Source organism: Danio rerio, chromosome 17 (assembly GCF_049306965.1).
Source record: "Danio rerio strain Tuebingen ecotype United States chromosome 17, GRCz12tu, whole genome shotgun sequence".
NCBI lineage: Eukaryota > Metazoa > Chordata > Actinopteri > Cypriniformes > Danionidae > Danio > Danio rerio.
This window is the reverse complement of record NC_133192.1, coordinates 18,856,300-18,875,543: the sequence shown is the minus strand read 5'-3', so window position 1 is coordinate 18,875,543 and position 19,244 is coordinate 18,856,300. Positions and strand designations below refer to the sequence as shown.

The 19,244-nt window shown below is 35.0% G+C and overlaps 1 protein-coding gene across 8 annotated transcripts in view; it reads left to right on the top strand.

The window, feature by feature from the left end:
• The window catches only part of adck1 (aarF domain containing kinase 1), a 267,173-nt gene that overhangs the window by 151,704 nt on the left and 96,225 nt on the right, over positions 1–19,244 (top strand). For all 8 annotated transcript variants that reach the window (XR_012392615.1, NM_001123049.1, XM_073926849.1 and 5 more), the window contains 2 exon segments: positions 12,227–12,385; positions 14,666–14,824. Coding sequence is in view for 7 of the 8 variants with exons in the window: in NM_001123049.1 (NP_001116521.1) it covers positions 12,227–12,385; positions 14,666–14,824 (318 nt within the window). In the remaining variant the exon portion in view is untranslated.

Genomic DNA, 19,244 nt, shown 5'->3' with positions numbered 1-19,244 from the left:
AGAATTGCCTCAGAAGTCTACCTTGCCAGTAATCTGGAGGATTTTAAACATAGGCAAACACAGCAGCAAAGATATAAGTGATGTGTCTGTATGGTAAAAATCTTAACTGATAAAAGACAAAGTCCGCCATTCTCCAATTCTCGTACAGCTCTCCCAACAAAAATGCTTCTCGTACAGCTCTCCCAACAAAAATGCTTGCTGCACAAAAACAGGTTGGCTTTATCGGCCCTGACAGCATCGCAGAGAAAGCAATGCAACAAACTCTGTTGATCATGTAAACAAACAAATACAAGCCTTTATGTGTTTAAATCCTGCGTGTTGTGCACCGTCTCACAGCTTGGCAGGTCTGTGGTCTGTCCATATTAGCCTGTCATCGGAATGCACGTACTGTTATGAATAATTAAGAAGCAACTTCTTTTCATAGGATAAAAAAAGCTCATCTATGGATAATAATGAGTAAACGATTCCTCCACTAGTAGATGCGCGCTACGTCACCGATTTTAATCCTACCCCAATAATTATTTTAATCCCGGAAGATGAAATCAGCAGACAAAGCTCAATATTATATAGTTTTCTCCACAGTTTTACATATTTCCAAAATGATGTTTAACAGAGCAAGTAATTTTTCACAGTATTTTCGAAAATATTTTTTCTTCTGTAGAAAGTCTTATTTGTTTTTAATAATAATAAAACATTTAAGGTCAATATTATTAGCCCCCTCAAGCAATATATATTTTACATAGTCTACAGAACAAACCATCTTTAATTGCTTTCTTTTATTTTATTTTATTTTATTTTATTTTATGTTTTTGTCACAGTGTCTTTGGTCACCCATTGACCAAAATGACTGCTTCTATAGTTCTACTGTTAATAATGTGTCTCGTCTGATAAAGAGTATCAAATGTTGGAGAGACATGATTAGTTTATAATAATTTGTTATTATGAGCTTGTTGCTTGAAAGCCAATGAAGTTCCTTCTTGCCGGTTATCAAACATGTTTGACCAATTTGTTCTTGTGCGTGGAGCAGGTGTTACTGAGCTTTTGTTGGTTTACTAAGTAATGTTTATGTGTTTTCTGTGCAAGGTGTGTATGCCTTATGTATATTTCATTTTCTTTAATTAAATCCCATTTTATTTTATTTTATTTTAACACCCCAATTATACTCTTTTAACTAAACCAGAAATGGGGTTGAATGGTGTGAAAGGTTCAGATTGGTTAAAGCAAAGATAGACAATACTAAATATTGTAGGTACGTCAATGCAGGGTCATATCTAAGTCCAGATAGGGATGGAGACACAGTTCTTGGGTCAAGTCACCTGCAGACTATTCAGTGGTGATCCCAGACCAGCATGTGAACAATCTGTTATACTTACTCAAGGTTGTTTCTTTGTACTCTCAGCTGTCTTATCAAACTGGTTTAAAACTGGTGCAATCACCATTCAGGCTGCTCGCATCATACTACACAAAATCTATCTTGCATAAATAGAAATAAATTTAAACAGAATTAACACATAAAAATAACAACATCACTTCAGGCAGTATTTACACATAGCAATGACAATAGGGACTGTTGTTTTCAGTCATCAGGCCCTGCAGTTCCACTCAAGAGATCTCCATGACATACGATCTGGTTTGGTGGCTCCTGAAAATAGAGTTTTGACAGACACAGATGGGGATAAAGACACTGAACATTCCTATATTAAGTCAACTTAACCATTCCAAGTTACATTGGATTTACTCACTTTTTAAAGTAAAGTCAACTTGTTGCTTTTATCGTAAGGGGTTTACTAACTTTTTTAACTTATGTAACTTATAAATTTTTTACAGTGTAAAGAGTAATGCAGCATTCTTCCTATAGTATCTTAGGCTTTCAACTGTTTCATAAAGCAATGCATTATATCAATTTCATGTAAAGCTAGAAATCAGCTATTTTTGTCAGTTCTATATGTCAAACTGGAAAAAAGCACCTGCATGGATATGGTGGTGTAATGAGAGTTTTTCCAGAGATACAGTTGCGTAACTCCAGCGGTGCAAGTGCTAGTCATACAGTTTATAGGAGAGTCGCCTCGGGAATGCCCAAAGGTCCCTTTGAGCAACTAACCATGGCCAGGTTTACATTAGCCTAATCAGACAAGTAGTCTATGTACGTAAGAGAATGAATCCATCTCCGACTAAAACACTGATTTTGGATCGATGTCACCAATCGTGTCCACTTGCTGAATCTGTTGTTGTTGTTGCTGTAAAACTGTTTTGTAAGCCTTGTTTGGCTTGCTGCACATGTAAAGGCACACTAACTTTTTAAAGTTCAAAAATGAGCTAAATAATAGTCTTGATCAAGTTTTGTTCCAGAGTCATTTAACCCTGGAACAACCAGAATTATATAATTACTGGAATGAGCATAGTCAAGATTCTGACCATTCATGTAAAACTATACTGTATGACCTGCGGTTTATTTTGAAACTCATTTCAAAAAGATCACGTGCTTATGATTGATCACGGCTGGTCCCACATCAGCTTCACATATTGTGCGAATCAGATGAATACTAACTCACTATATATAACTAGAGTTTTCCACTTCAGTCTTCTTCATTTTTAAGAATCCCCCCTTCCACCCCTACTCCTCCCTCTTCTCCTGATAGGGCGGCATGGTGGCCTAGTGGTTAGCATTGTTGCCTCACTGCAAGAATGCCACATGTTCAAGTCTTTACCCGGCCAGTCAGCGTTTCTGTGCAGAGTTTGTTTGCATGTTCTCCCTGTGCTCCCTTGGCTCTTCTCCTGGTTCCCTGGTTTCCTCCCACCGTCAAAGACATACAATATAAGTCAATTGACTAATCCAAAGTGGCATCATAAAACAGCTCTTGTTGAGATATTAGAAATAATATTTGAAGATCTGTCTTTATATTCTATGAAGTCATCACCCTAAATATATATATATAATTTTGGAATATAGCTTATGATTGTGTACAAGTTAATAGATCACCTGAAGGTGTGTACAGGTACCTCACTTTTGTCCTTCAAGCGGTAGAGCAGTTTGTTTTCACTGCAGTAAAAATGTTATATATGAAAGTTTGAAAGACATGTCTGAAGTAAAGTTATGTTTTTGTTATTCAGAAGTTGTACTTTTGTTCGCAGAAAGTTGCTTGGCAACAGAGGCAAGCATATTCACAGGCACATTAAAAAGTAGCAGGCACTGAACTTCAACTCTGAATTCTGGACTTTACTAGAACTTCTGTGTTAAGCTGCTTTGATACAATCTACATTGTAAAAGCACTATATAAATAAACATGAATTGAATTGAACTGAAGTGCATGCAGTCATTTTGAACATTTTGTCCATTCAAGGAAGAAATAATCAGAATTAATTTATGTTTTTGTCATTTTTATAAGATTTCAATTATAGAATGAAATATATACACGCATTGAGAAAGTGTCAGGGCACTATATTTAGTTAGCAAAGTTAATAAATTCCAACATTTAAAGGGCCATGAAACCCCCCTCTTTTGGTTCAAGTTTACCTCAGAATTAAAAAAAAAAAGCTGTGAGATGGATGTGGAGTGCTGCAGCAGAGGGAGGAGTGGGTGTGGCCAGCGGAGCAGGGGAATAAAAGGGGAGCGAACAACTCTTGTCAGTTGGGTCACAAAATAAGACATAAATTATAAGGAGACCCATGATTTTATAGTTTACAAAATCTAATGCAAGAAAATAAACAGTAAGTAATTTAATGTCCTGCTACATATGTTATTCGTAATTTCATATACACATAACCACACTTATGTCATCAGAGGTTGGTAGTAACGAATTACATTTACTTCGTTACATTTAGTTGAGTAAAATTGTTTGGTAACGTGTACTTTTTGAGTACATTTAAAAATTTGTACTTTTACTCTTACTCTTACTCAAGTAAATTGTTGGAGAAAAATCATTACTCCTTGGTACATTTGGCAGCGTTCCTCCATTATTGTCAAATGATAATAATTATGATTCATATGACTTGTTTCCAAATATCGCGAGGCGCAGCATTGGAAAGGTTGTGTCGCCAGAGGTTGCTAAAGAGACGAATCTCCCGCTTTTGGTCTAAGCATGTTGGAATGATGGCTGTAGTCAAGGAAGACGTGCGAGTTTATACTGCGGTCACGTCATGGCCACCTGCTGTTGCAAGAGGACAGTCAGTGCAGTTAGTTTATCGGACCAGGTCACCCACGGCCACAAGTTCAGTCTATGTTTCTACTCCAAGATGTCAACAAGAATAGTTTGATAATGCGATGCACGCTGTAACTGACTTTGCATGAACTACAGCTCTAACCTGAAAAAAAAAAAACACGTAGTAGTAAGTGTCAAAAGTAAGTGTCAAAAGGATCCCAATTTGAACTATATTTATGGTAACTATGGGATAACTAAAGAAACTGCTGTTTAATGGAAAAACTGATTAGCCCTGCACATACTAGTCATTCACACTTTTAACCCTTAAAGATATAACATACAAACATTATTTTTTAGCATACAAATGGTTTGTAATATGTATATGTGTGTGTGTGTGTGTGTGTGTGTGTGTGTGTGTATATATATATACTTGTAAAAATTTACTTGAGTAATTTTTTCATCAGATACTTTTTTACTCTTACTCGAGTAATTTTTAAGATACTTTTACTTGAGTAAAATGTCTGCAAGTACTTGTACTTTTACTGGAGTATGGATTGTGCATACGCTACCCACCTCTGTACATCATTATAAAGATAAACATTTTTATATTAACACTATAAATGAGGAGGACTTCTCTCCCAATTCTCAATCCCCGGGTCTGAATGCAGACACAGTGGATAGCAGTGCAGCAGGTCTCTTGCCCTGTCTAATACAACCAATAACCCCACTGGTAATCTGGAGGATTTTATACCTACAAACACAGCAGCACGAATATAAGCAATCTGTCTGAATGGTAAACTCAACTGATAAAAGACAAAGTCTGCCATTCTCCAGTTCTCATAGCTCTCTCTGCAAAAATGCTTGCTGCAAACCAACAGCTTTGCTGTATCTGTATCTAGGAGAAAAACAAGCAACAAACCACGTGGATCATAAAAACAAACACATACGACACATACGTCTCGCCCAATCATTGAAACTCACAGCTTGGCAGGTCTGCCTTGCCTTTGGAAAGCACATGCTCTCATGAATAATTTAGAAGCAGGGTCTTCTCATAGGAAAAGAAAACTCAGCTATGAATAGTAATGAGAAACCGACGTGTCATCACCCCACTAGCAGATTCGTGATACGTCATCGATTTTAATCCTGGCCCAAAAATTATTTTTAACCTGAAAGATAAAATTAGCTGTCAAAAACTCAAAATTTTCCAGTTTTCCCCACAATTAAAGCTGACAGTTGCTAGCGTTGTTTTAACTGATGCACAACACACACAAATCTTTTAATTTTCAAATTATAATTGTATATACCGATACAGAGTATCATACGATGGAGAGACATGATTGGTTAATAATATTTCATTATTATAAGCTTGTTGCTTGAAAGCCAATGAAATTCCTTCTTGCCTGTTATTTAACATGTTTGACCAATGAGGTTTGTTCTTGTGTGTCAAGCAGGTGTTGCTGAGCTTTTGTTTGTTTACTAGTCACTGCTTATGTGTTTTCAGTTTGAGGTATTAATGTCTTAATGAGTTTTATAATGGGTTTTTAAGTAAATGATGACAGAATTTTAATTATGGGTTGATCAATTTCTTTACATGGTCTTATAAAGTGGATTTCATTTCAAATGGCGTACTTACTGTTCTGACCAGCACAATCTATAAACTGTACAGCTATATATGTACTTATGTCAAGAGTATAATGTTGTTTTTATGCAAATTTGATGGTGTTAGGCACATGTTTTTAGTACTCTGCAAGGAAAGTAATTATGATTAATATTTTGTACACTATAGGGGTCTAATATAACATGAGCACATTTGAGGATGTACAGCCAAAGATCTCAAACGTAATACCATAAAGTCAATGAGTTTGGCAGGTTAGAGCCTTCATTGTTTAAGGCACATAAGTTGGCATAAGAAAACAGGTATTTTAGTCAATACAAGAGTTATGTTTGTAAAATAATTGGTGCTTATAGCTGTTATCTGGACAGGATGTTTTGATCACAAAGTCTACACACATTTCTGCACTTTTCTTCTGTGTTGTCTGTAAAATTGCGTACTGGGTTATTGCTGTGCAGTTATTTCAATGTCTTTGGCTATTACTGTGGTAGCACCTATTTCAGAAACATCTAACTACTGGCAGTAAGAGAAAATAAAACAAGCCGTATTTTACATGATGGTCAGATAGACTCTGTCCTAGTGTGGCTCTCTTACTCAAAACATGCAACATTTTTACAAAACACTATGAAAAATTATGGATCTTTAAGAGCCCTTTTGCTTTAGGCAATCCAAATTGGTTGTTCTATGGAATTTTTACAACTATCAGACCTCATTAGACTGTCAAGAGATTACATAAAAAAGGAATTACCTATGGTAATCGCTGGAGCATGCAGTGAGATTGGTCTCGTATTTGTTTCAAAACTCTGGTGTTTTGAGTAGTGATGATCTACTGTAAATGCAGCTTATTAGCCAATGTTCGATGATTTTTCTAAAATGTTGTTAAAAAAATTATTAAAAATTGACCATTGTCTATTTTCACGAAGACTATATACAAGACTAGTATTCAGAATTCTAAGGATTTAAAATAGTAATTTTCATTTTGACATTTTATTGCAGTGGGATTTCCTCCCAACCCCCATTATCTTGAGAATGTGGGGCATTTTTGTTCATTTTAGTGTCATTAGTAAAGTATATCATGTATTTAAAGTGTTGCTAACTCTTCCAGAATCTGGCAAATCTGAATCATGACACAAAGGAACTATTTTTAAACTGGTCGTGTCACTAAAGCCATTCTCGTATGTCGGTATGTGTTATTCACAGCAGCTTTATGCTCTGTTCTTTTGCATGTAACTTGTAGTTATCACCCTGGGTGCTGTCCAGACGTCAGCAGGCTGGATCAGAGCCATTATTTGCAGTGGAAATTTCTGGGTGAATGCTTAAGGTGAGAAGTGACTGTTTCTAAATGGTCCTTCACCTGAGACGGCAGATCCTGGCATCCCGTCTCTGTCTCTATAGAAAAGCAGAAAGCAGTACTATGCCACTCAGCTGACACTGATGGCAAAATTCCAACCTGGACCATGATAAAATCCACTAACTTAGTCATCAGCCGTGCCTTTTCTTAATTCCGTTTTTAGCTACTGCCAAATAGGCTTTGCTGGTTATTGGACTCATTATGAAAAAATCTAAACCGTTAATGCAGATTAACTTTCCATTTATACGGCTCAAATGTTTATGATTGTTGACTTGGCTTTAAATAAGTATGGCAAGTGCTAACAATTGATTTAGTAAGCATAATTCTGACCTGCAAAAAAAGGTTTGTGCATACAGTACTAGATAACATTATTTACACGTTCAGAGATATAAGCATCATTTAATCAAAGACTGTATATGAATATAGTTATTATTGATTTCTCTTAGGACTACCCATATTGTATCTTGGGTGCAAAATCAACAAGCTCATCATATAAGACTCTTAGGTTTGCATGAAGAATTCATGCAAATATTGGAAAGAGTGAGGTATTAGTATAATTTCACCTTCTGTGGTTTTGATCACAAAAAATTCCCTCAAATGCACGGACGTGTCAGGGGATCCTGAAAAAATGATGAGTCAGCAGTGTTGTCTGAGATCTGAGTGCTTTGTTTATTTTAAAGTCCTGGTTCCTTATTGTTTGTATATTTTTAGTTCTGAGAGTAACTCTTGTTAGCATAAAGAAAAATGTGTTAAAGGTAAAGTAATGTTACATTGAATGTTTATTGTGCAATCCGCTTGTTAAGTGTGACTTCATGCGAAGCGGCTTCCGGGTCCAAGCGCTCTATTCAACTGAATGGGGAGACTCATGAAATGATAATAATAAACGTTTACAAAGCAATTTAATGCTTTCGAAAATCACGATCACAGTATATACAGTATGTCCATGCCTAAAATCCGATGGCCAGAAAGTTATTAATTTTTTTAGAAATTGTTAACTTTTTGGTATTTGTTATGCAGCAAGCCCAGAGATTGTTGTGTACACTATGATTTTATATAAAATTAACTTTAATGTGTGATAGGAATAAAACGTGATCATAAACAAATGATTTCTCCACTCAAATGAATGGCAGCTTGGACCTGGAAACAGTATTACATACGTCACAAACACGTCACCACCTAACAAGTGGATTACTTTGATTGTTAGGAGTAAAAATACACAAACAGGAAACCATACAATCCGGTTGTTAAAATCACCAAAAAAAAACATCTCAAATCTCCACTGCACAAATAAAAAAAATGCAGTTTTAATTTTAATATTATTTTAATGTTAGCAATAGTTACTCTCAGATCTAAAAATATACAAACAACAAGGAACTATATGAACAGAGCATTAAAATAAGCAGGAAAAACTCACCTCTCATATCTCAGGCAACACCGGTGATTCTAAACAAGAAGCAGAAGAGTTAGGCTCTTTCTCAATATGCGTTCTTCAGCGTTCTTGCATCCTCGTGTTCTCATGTAACGTCATCATCAGCTGCCAAAGTTCAGTTCCAATCAGTTCCAGTTCTAGATATCAAGGATGCGCTGATGCAGACTTGAGAGCCAAATTCGCTCGAGGAGTCCCAAAAGTCATTGCAGCTGAGCCAGGATATTTATATAGATTTATTATTAAAGTTCAGAGATAACATTTATTTGTCTCAGGAGTTTCCCTAAATGAGACGGTGAAAGTAAACATTATCATGAACATCTTAATAAAGGCCTAAGCACATTAAAGGTATTTATTTGCTGAAATTCATAATAAAAATAGTTTTAATTTTTATTGTGAAAAGTATATTTGTAATGTCTTTATGTATGGTATATATTGTGAAAAGGGGAAAAACAATAAATTGTTGTATGAATGATTTGATATTCAAACAATTTTTTGTTAAAAATGCGTGAAGGTCATGTGACCATCAGAAAAAAAATGCAGCATCTCATTTCTTATAGAACGCGTTCTCTGTTCTCACAGCCTCCCGAGTTCGTTCTTCCAAGGTAGCTTGGCAAGAATGGTCGCCGCAAAAACAGGAGTACGTTCTTAGCATTCTTGGAATTGAGAAATAGCCTTTGTCACTTTTTGGGATCCCTCAACACATTTGTATTGTGGTCTAGGCTATTTGCAGTGCATATCTCTATTTGCATGTGTTGTGATTATTTATGCACACATGTTGTTAAATTGATAATTTTTCTCAAATTGTTCAAGTTTTTCCCCAGTGTGTGCATGTGTTTTTCTTAACTCAAAACATTTTTGAGCTCTCAAGGCCTATATTTCTTCTTTATTCAAGCTACAAAAGTGCAGTACTGCTGAATGAATGAATGAACCCATTTTGCACAGCTTGTGAACAAGCAGATGTAAAGGAGGTGGATGATTTTGTGGATGCTATGATTTTGACTATAATCTGTGTTTGGTTATTAATGCTACAAAGTATGGTTATACTGTACCTTGTTTTGGTGCATTGTCTCACAGCATGTCCCATAGCAATCACAGTAGTTCAGCAGGTTGAGAGTGGGTGGTCTTTTTTTGCTTGTTCAAAGTTTTTTGACCAATAATTTCGAAACCAATTTCTCTGGAAGTGGTTGAAAGCAGGCATGCTCCAAATGCTTAATACGCCTTTTATATTCTCTACTCACTCTGTACTTTGGAGGTTTGAAAAGAACAACCAAATTTGAGTTGACCTTCATCTGCTACTCTTTCCTCTGTTTGTGTAGATGTTGCCAGGTGACGTTAATTGAGTAAAAGCTGGGATTTCTAGCACTCAGTGTTAAAAGGTCCAATGCGTTTCATTTTTATAAGCAGATACATTCTTTTTGTCCTCAAAGGAGAGGCGAAACGCATTTGAAAATATTCTGCTTCAGAGCCGAGCAGCTTGATATTCCTTTTTTGAGTATTTATTTATGGTTAACTCCTCTTGTGCACACACAAATGAGAAATTTGTCACTTCCTTTTGGCATCCCCTTCCATTGCCCCTGTAGTGTCTGTGTTGAATATTCATTGCAGTTGGCATCGCAGTAAAAAAGTGGCATACTGATCAGTCATGCTATTTTTCACCAACTGCATTTACAAGATGCCCTGCTTACACCCTGCTCAACATAATTTCCCCCGCTGTTATAACTGAACTGGCAATTAAACGATTTGTTCCTTGTTGAAAATCATATTTCTTCATAGACAGTATTTACATTTAGTAGAACACATTTTAGAAGAAATAATGCAAAAGAGAACATGTCGCTGCATTTGAGTTCAGATGAGTGATATTAAAATAATTGTATTGCGGTATGTACAGAAAATTATATAAAATTCTGTTCTATTCTATTCTATTCAGTTTTGTTCTATTCTATTCTATTCTATTCTATTCTATTCTATTATATTCTATTATATTCTATTATTTAAATCTCATTCTATTTTATTCTATTCTATTTTGTTTCGTTCTATTCTATTTTATTCTATTTTATTTTGTTCTGTTCTATTATATTATTTAAATCCCCTCTTCTCTTCTCTTCTCTTCTCTTCTCTTCTCTTCTCTTCTCTTCTCTTCTCTTCTCTTCTCTTCTCTTCTCTTCTCTTCTCTTCTCTATCCTATTCTGTTCTTTTCAGTCCTGCTCTATTCCATTTTAATTCTATTCTATTCTATTCTATTCTATTCTATTCTATTCTATTCCATTTTGTTCTATTCAATTCTATTCTATCCCATTCTGTTTTGTTCTGTTCTATTCTATCCTGTTCTAATTTGATCTGTTCTATTCTATTCTATTCTATTCTATTCTATTCTATTCTATTCTATTCTATTCTATTCTATTCTATTCTATTCTATTCTATTCTGTTCTATTCTATTCTCTTTTGTTCTATTCTATTCTATCTTGTTTTGTTCTGGTCTGTTCTATTCTGTTCTACTCTATTCTACTCTATTATCTTCACTTTTGTTCTATACTATTCTACTCTATTCAATCTTGTTCTGTTCTGTTCTGTTCTATTCATTTCTATTCTATTTTATTCTATTCTGATCTGTTCTGTTTTGTTCTGTTTTATTCTATTCTATTATATTCTATTCTATTATGTTCCGTTCTATTCTATTATATTATATTATATTATATTATATTATATTATATTATATTATATTATATTATATTATATTATATTATATCATATCATATCATATCATATCATATCATATTATATTATATTATATTATATTATATTATATTATATTATATTATATTATATGAATTTTATTATATTGTATTATATTTTAGACAAAAGCGCTACAAAGCCCAAACCTTTAAAGATGTAAATAAAAACAGAGGACCCTTAAATAAAACTTAGTTTGATTATTAGCCACTCAACTATGCTAAAATATATTTCAAACATTACTTTTATCAATATGAATACTTAATAAAGTATGACTAAGTACAGCATGACAATAAAACATTTTATAAGCATAACAAAATAAAAAAAGTGCTGTACATACAGTAGGAGTAATAAAAACAGAAAGCAGAATATAAAATAAACATTTAACCAATAAAAGCAATAAAGCAGTGATTAAGGAGAGAATTTTAATCCCAATTTACTCACCATGCCAAGAACACACCTTAAAAAACGAGGTGATCTAGCTTTTGCGGTTGATGGTCCTAAACTCTGGAACACTCGATGAGGTATACGGACAGAGCAAGTCAGTAAGGTACCGAGGAGCAAGATTGATGGCTTTGTAGATGAATAATCAAATTTTAAAATCAATTCAATATTTAAAAGAATTCTATAGATTCTATGTGGGTCGGATTATTAACACATTATTATTATTAATATTATTATTATTATTATTATCATAAATATCACAATTATCATCTTTTTTTCAAAGAAGATAATTGTTTAAACTTTGATTTAAACAATTACGGAAAATAATGTTGATATTTGTGTGGTACCTTCTACCTACCCGAATTTGCCCCAGAGCGTAGCGCAAGTTGCTTTGAATAATACTGCCATTTAGACAACTGCCTGCTTGCTTTTCAGTGTCAAAACACCTACGGCATTCAGGTGTGATAGAGTTCTTGCCTCTTTTCCAGTTTTCTAACCTTTAAACAAAATTCCCTCCTCAGCTCAGCGATCTTTTCATCCAGTTTGACGAGACACCTCACGGGGCCGCGTCTCTCGCTCAGGTCCACAAAGCAGTACTTCCAGACGGGAGGACGGTGGCAGTGAAAGTACAACATCCCAAGGTCCAGCGCCAAAGCTCCAAGGACATTGTTGTGATGGAGGTAATTACCGAGGGAGCAGGGCTGCCGATGCCTGCCTTCTGATGCCTAATTCACACGCTCTGTCATTGTCACACGCCCATGTATAGCTCGATTCGTCTGGGGGCCTATTCACCTCCCATTAGTGCTTAAAAAATAGAATCCATCATTCAAGCTACAGTTTTATTCATTTATTTGATCGCAAATAACCATTTGTCCATGCGCCTACAATTTCATTTGTATCACATATAATTACTCTATTATGGCTAGGTCTTGTTTAGAGATTTGAGCTTCAGTTTAAAGGGGTCCTATTAGGGCTGGGCGATATATAGGTGAAATATCATATCCCGGTATTTTTAGGAGGAATGAAAGTATACGATATATATATCCGGTATTTTCCCGTTAATAGTTACTTGAGAGTTAAAGCCTTAAAACATTATTTAACATTTTTTTGAGCAAAATATAATTACATAATTATATAATTATATAATTAAAAATAACACGGGTTTCCCTCCCTGTCTACAAATAAACAGCTGCACAAAAAAAACAGCTGCACAAAATCTTTGATAAATAAATACATTAAAGGTTTCTCTTCTGCTTAAAACTGTTGCACAACATTTACAATTATAAACAAAATCTTTAATAAATCAATACAGTACAGGGTTTTTTCCTGCTTAACACTATAGACAGCGCTAATGTGCTGTTGTGCAAATAACAAAGTAAACAGAACCATAGAAAACAGAGCTACATTGTCAGGGCAAAAAAGGAACACACTTAAATAGAAACACAACAAAAAGTATTGTAGGATAGAAAAGAACCACATTGAATATAAATATGAAACACAGTATTTAATGTCACAATTGCAGTGTTGTTTTAAGTAATCTTATACCACAGTTGTGTGATTTACAAACAGCAATTAAATCAGCTGTATGTTTTTTAGTTACACATTTACATAAGTATTGTGCGCAATTAATAAACAGTGCACATATCGAAGATATCTAAAGAGAAGTCTTTCACTCTATGTAAAAAAATCTTACACTTTTTCTTTTGTGTTGATCGAACTTGTTTTACTAAATATTAAATAAGGAGCTGAAAACGAATTTGACTATAGATAGTGCTGTGATGAAATGCTGGTTAAGCATATAAATGTAAACAGTCATTATAACAGACTAATCAGTGTATATGAGGCCGTTTCACTTTCGAAATGGGAAATAAATTCTTCCCATTTTGGCGTTTTTATTCTTTTAATGTAATGTGTATTTTATATAGTGCATTTATAGTGTATGGCCATACACCCAAAGCACTTTACAATCATGAGGGGGGGCTCTCCACACCACCTCTAGTGTGCAGCATCCACTTAGATGATGATGCGACTGCTGCCACAGGACAACGGCGCCAGTGCGCTCACCACACACTAGCTATTGGTGGAGTGCAGAGACAGTGATGAGCCAATTTGGTGGATGGGGATGAGTGGGAGGCCATGATCGTAAGGGGCGATAGAGGGACTTTGGCCAGGACACTGGGGTAACACCCCTACTCTTCACGAGAAGTGCCATGGGATTTTTAATGACCACAGAGAGGCAGGACCTCGGTTTAACATCTCATCCGAAAGATTAAACTATCATCCGAAAAAAGATCATCCGAAAGATTAGACTTTTAAACACATTCAGGTGCTGCTTGGCAATTTGACAAGACTTCTATGTTCGTTCTTGTTGTCAATTGCAGAAGAAATGATTGATTAAAGGTTTCTAATAAACCGCTGTGACGTGCGTGCACACGAAGGGAAGTCAGATTTATCCGGGGAGTCAGATTTCAATACAACACCTGCACTGCATGTTCCTCCCAATGACTGGTTCCTCCATGTCGCGTTTATTGATGGGTCGTTCTTTAACGATTCGTTCATTTTGAACAAATCTTTTGTATGAGTCATGGAGTGAATTATTCACTTGCGCATGCACACATTAGTGCAAGTGGAGCCCGTGTTCTACCTTGGAGTGGTCTGTTTTGCGCCGAATGCACAGGTGTGGCCTTAAAGCATATCGATATGAACGGTATTGGATTATACCGCATATTAGTGTGGGTTTCCTCTGGGTTCTCCGGTTTCCCCAAAGTCCAAAGACATGCGCTATAGGTGAATAAGCTAAATTGGCCGTAGTGTATGTGTGTGATGTGCTACCCACTGCGCCACTGTGATCCCCACAGTTTTCCTCTTGTCAGGGAATTCCAGATTACTTTTTTAAGGTTTACTTTTGTAAATTGCAAAATCAAATATAAATAACTGTAGCCTACTATGTTTGTTTTCAGTTTCTCCTTCAGGTTGTCCACTGGTTGTTTCCAGACTTTGCCTTTATGTGGCTGGTGGAAGAGGCCAAGAAGAACATGCCCCTGGAGCTGGACTTCCTCAATGAGGGCCGCAATGCTGAGAAAATAGCAGACATGCTCAAGCAGTTCAGCTTTTTGAAGGTATGTGAAAGTGTGGGTTTAAAAACAGGGTGTCCGCGGGGTCTTTAAAGGTATTAAAAGTTGATAAATCAATTATGAGAAAATGAAGGCCCTTAAAAGGTATTAAAAGTCTTAATGATGTTTTTACTAGGTCTTAAATTTTGATCAAGTGTTATTCAAAGTTTTTGACTTTAATAAAGCATAAATATATTTATTTTTCTAGTAATATTAACAATGGCATGCACAATTCACACTATTGGTTCGGGCTGGGGCGTGTTTAGCCAAGCTCCCTCATCTGGGTGATGTCACGTAATTTGCAACAAACGAGAAAGAGGTAATGTGACGAGTTTAAACAATTGCTGAAGCCTGTTGCTGAAAACAACCACATAATTTATTCTTTCAAGCTTTGTTTTTTCCGAGCTTATCTGAGTTCTGTTGCGTGGTTGTGCTCCATTGATTTATTTTACTACAATTGTTAATTAAAAATTGTTTATTAAGTTTAAGTTTTGATGCTGATAAGAACTTGAAGTGGCAATGAGGTCTTAAAATATTCTGAGAAGGTCTTTAAAAAGTTTTAAAAAGGTTTTGAAATTACCTTTAGGATTTCTGCATATTCAGTTGAAGAAATTTTCACAATATTCATCTATTCATTTTCTTTTCGGCTTAGTCCCTTTAATAATCTGGGGTCGCCACAGCAGAATGAACTGCCAACTTATCCATCATATGTTTTAACGTATCGGATGCCCATCCATCCGCAACTCTGGGAAATTATTTATAGTGTGTCAGATAATATTTTTGCTTCTGGAGAAAATCTAATTTGTTTTATTTTGGCTAGAATAAAAGGTGTTTTTAATTTTTTTATGAATCATTTTAAGGTCAAAATTATTAGTCCCTTTAAGCTAACTATTTTTTCGATAGTCTACAGAACAAACCACAGTTATACAATAACTTGCCTAATTTCCCTAACCTGCCTAGTTAATCTAATTAACCTAGTTAAGCCTTTAAATGTCACTTTAAGCTGTGTAGAAGTGTCTTGAAAAATATTTAGTAAAATATTATTTACTGTCATCATGGCAAAGATAAAATAAATCAGTTATTAGAAATTAGTTATTAAATCTATTATGTTTAGAAATGTGTTTAAAAAATCTCTCCATTAAACAGAAATTGGGGAAAAAAATAAACAGTGGGGCTAATAATTCAGGGGGCTAATAATTCTGACTTCAACTGTACCCTGAAAAAGCATTTAAAAGAAACCTCTTGTTAATATTCATGTTCAGGAGTAGTTGGTCAAGCTTTTGCTTATGTATATATGAACAGCATTATTACACTTAAATCCACACCATAACAGTCCATCCTGGTGGTCTTGGCCCAATTAACCTTGACAAGGTTCAATTAATGTAAGAAAGTAATCATACCCAACAGACCAATGAACCAAGTGGTATCGTAATTTATAATGAGAAATTCGTAACATAAAAAACAGCAGTGTCTGATTCTGTTCATCTAAATTATTGTCTAATTGGTCTTCTTTAATGAAACCTCGATTCCCACACTAACAATATTCCATGTGTTTTGCATATCAGCAGAAACGATAACTATGTTTGTGTGTGTGTGTTCGTGTGAAACAGCAGCTACAGATGAAGCTGCAATCTGACTTATAAAGCATTTTTAAAATGATAATGTACACCTGTATTTTTTTTTCATGTATGCCTTTTCTTATCCTATTGTGCACATAAATAAATAGCTATTATAATTATTTTAATTTCCTTCTCCAAGCAATACAAATGATCTACAGCTCTGAAAATATTTCTAATGTCTTATATATATATATAGTTTGCCAGCGGCCTTCTGGATAAAAATCAGTTGCTCATTTTAGTCTGAAACAACTCTTGAGTAGTGTGCCCTTCAAGGCTGCGCGAATGCAGTGAAAAATGAATGAAAAACTCATATTTCATCAGACTTCAGCACTATAAAGCAAAAAGCTGAGACTTTTTGACATTTCAACATCTTATTCTGAGTGTTTTGTCAACTTTAAGTGAAGCCGGTCACATTGCATGTCCTACTAAAGCGGCGTACTAGCTTGCACTTTTCCACACTGTCTCAGCTAGACTCCATGTATCAGACTACCCTTGTATTCCTACCCCGCAAAAAGACTTTGGAAGGTAAATAATCTGTCATAACAACTGCCAAATGCTTGCAGGCAAGTCCCCTTTTCATTTTTAATGAATAACAAAGAGACCTGGCTGGCCCTGCGGGGTAATGAGAATTGCCTGGGTTTACACCCGCAGATTTGTGCTTCTAATGCACACTATTAGCTCTGTCAAAACGTTTGACAGCGAAGCACAAGCCGCCATGTCAGGAATAAATCCCCGGCTCCCTGCATCAGACTCTCGCCCTGTAAAACAAGCATGATTATACAGCGGCAGTGGCACAGCGGAGTCACAGGCAGTTCAGAGAGTGTGGCTGCTTCACAAGGCAGACACTGAGCTGAAAAATGGCTCTGTTCATGTGGTGGTAACGCAGGGATTTTTTTGTATCATTTGTTGACATTTGTTTGATAAAAAGAGCAGAGAGGAACTAGGCTCAGAGTGCTGCCAGTGTGGTGGCAAAAGCCAGGCCTTTGTGTCAGGTGGAGGGAAGCTATCAATGAAAACACATATCACTAAATCTCCCCCATTATATGGAGAAAGTTTTTTTTAATTAGTGCGACGAGTCAGTAACGAGATGCACAAGATAAGCTGTGATGTTCAGGAAAAGGAAGCCGTCGTGTGGAAGGGCAAGGTCATCTGAAGCATCAAGAAAAAGCCTGCTGCTTTGAGCTTTATGTGCAGATTATAGCTAATTCTTAGCATCTGGCATTATCCGTCACGAGGAGACTTTTTGCTGGGGTTCATTTTCTCTATACGATCGTCAGGAAGTACAGATAGTGATTCTTACCAGGACACTAATTGGTGATTGTGGTGTGGCTGAAAATACTGCTTGGTCATAGGGCAATGCTTTGCCATTGGTTTATCAAGCATTACTAGGGCTCTTTTCTTTCAAATAAGTATAGATATTAATTGTAATGTTTCAAACTCCCAACAGAACCACATTAAAGTTGCTCATCGCATTTTTAAGAGCTTAACATTAAAAAGCTTATCTCCCCAGAAACTGGATAGCAACACTCTGCAATGCACAAAACATTTTGGTAAATGCATAGAAAGTTCATTCATTCATTCATTCATTCATTCATTCATTCATTCATTCATTCATTCATTCATTCATTCATTCATTCATTCGTGTGTGTGTTTGTGTGTGTGTGTGTGCGCGCGTGCATGCATGCATGCAAACATGCGCGTGTGTGTCTGTGTTTGTTTGTTTGTTTGTTTGTTTGTTTACCAAATTAACCTATTCAATTCAGTTAAGTTAATTAGTAGAGCCAGGCAGAATCTGCAGATTTTTGTGGAATGATTTTGGGTGTATTGTAAAAATAATAATAATAATATATATATATATATATATATATATATATATATATATATATATATATATATATATATATATATATATATATTTATTTATTATTATTATTATTTTCTTATATATAGATCATAATATATCAGATATATATATATATATATATATATATATATATATATATATATATATATATATATATATATGTGTGTGTGTGTGTGTGTGTGTGTGTTAAATAAAAAGTTATACATTTTTAACTTGTTTTCAGTGTTTACAATGCAAATCCTATTAGATCTATTTATTTGGTAATAGCAAGTCTCTCATATATTATATATATATCAGCAATATATCTACTAAAAGACAGAAATTATTACTTTACGAACTGTGTTGTAAGTAAATCATATAAAAATTTTCATAAAGTATTAGTCAGTAATATTACTGAAATTATTGTAAGAACGGGAATAAATATAAATTTACACCTTTACACACAACTAAATTAATCGTCTAAATTAATAAATTAATAATATTTCTGCACTTTCAGATTCTGTGTGGGCCTAGTTATTAGTTACTATAAATTTATTAGCTACTAAAACCTTTAACTTATTGACTAGTTACTAATCGCTTTTAACAGTTAAAGGTATTATATATAAACGTAGTAAACCTGCAACTACTATACAAAAGGCCAGCATTCACTACTGTTTTAGCAGATGTATAATGACCAAATATAATTATCTTTGTCTTCAATAGAGCAGTGAAATTATATTGGCAGAAAAAACAAGCTATTCAAACGAAATGGCCTGGGAATCCAGACCTGAACATTATAGAGGGAAAAGGGAATCACCTGCACAGAGGAAGCAAATAAATACCAAAATTCCCGAAGCTGAAAACGAAGTTGGGGAAGTGCCATATGAGACATGTATCCATACTATTGGGGAAGTTCCTTAATATGTGACATAATATGCCTCACTTGTACATGGGTTTAGGTATT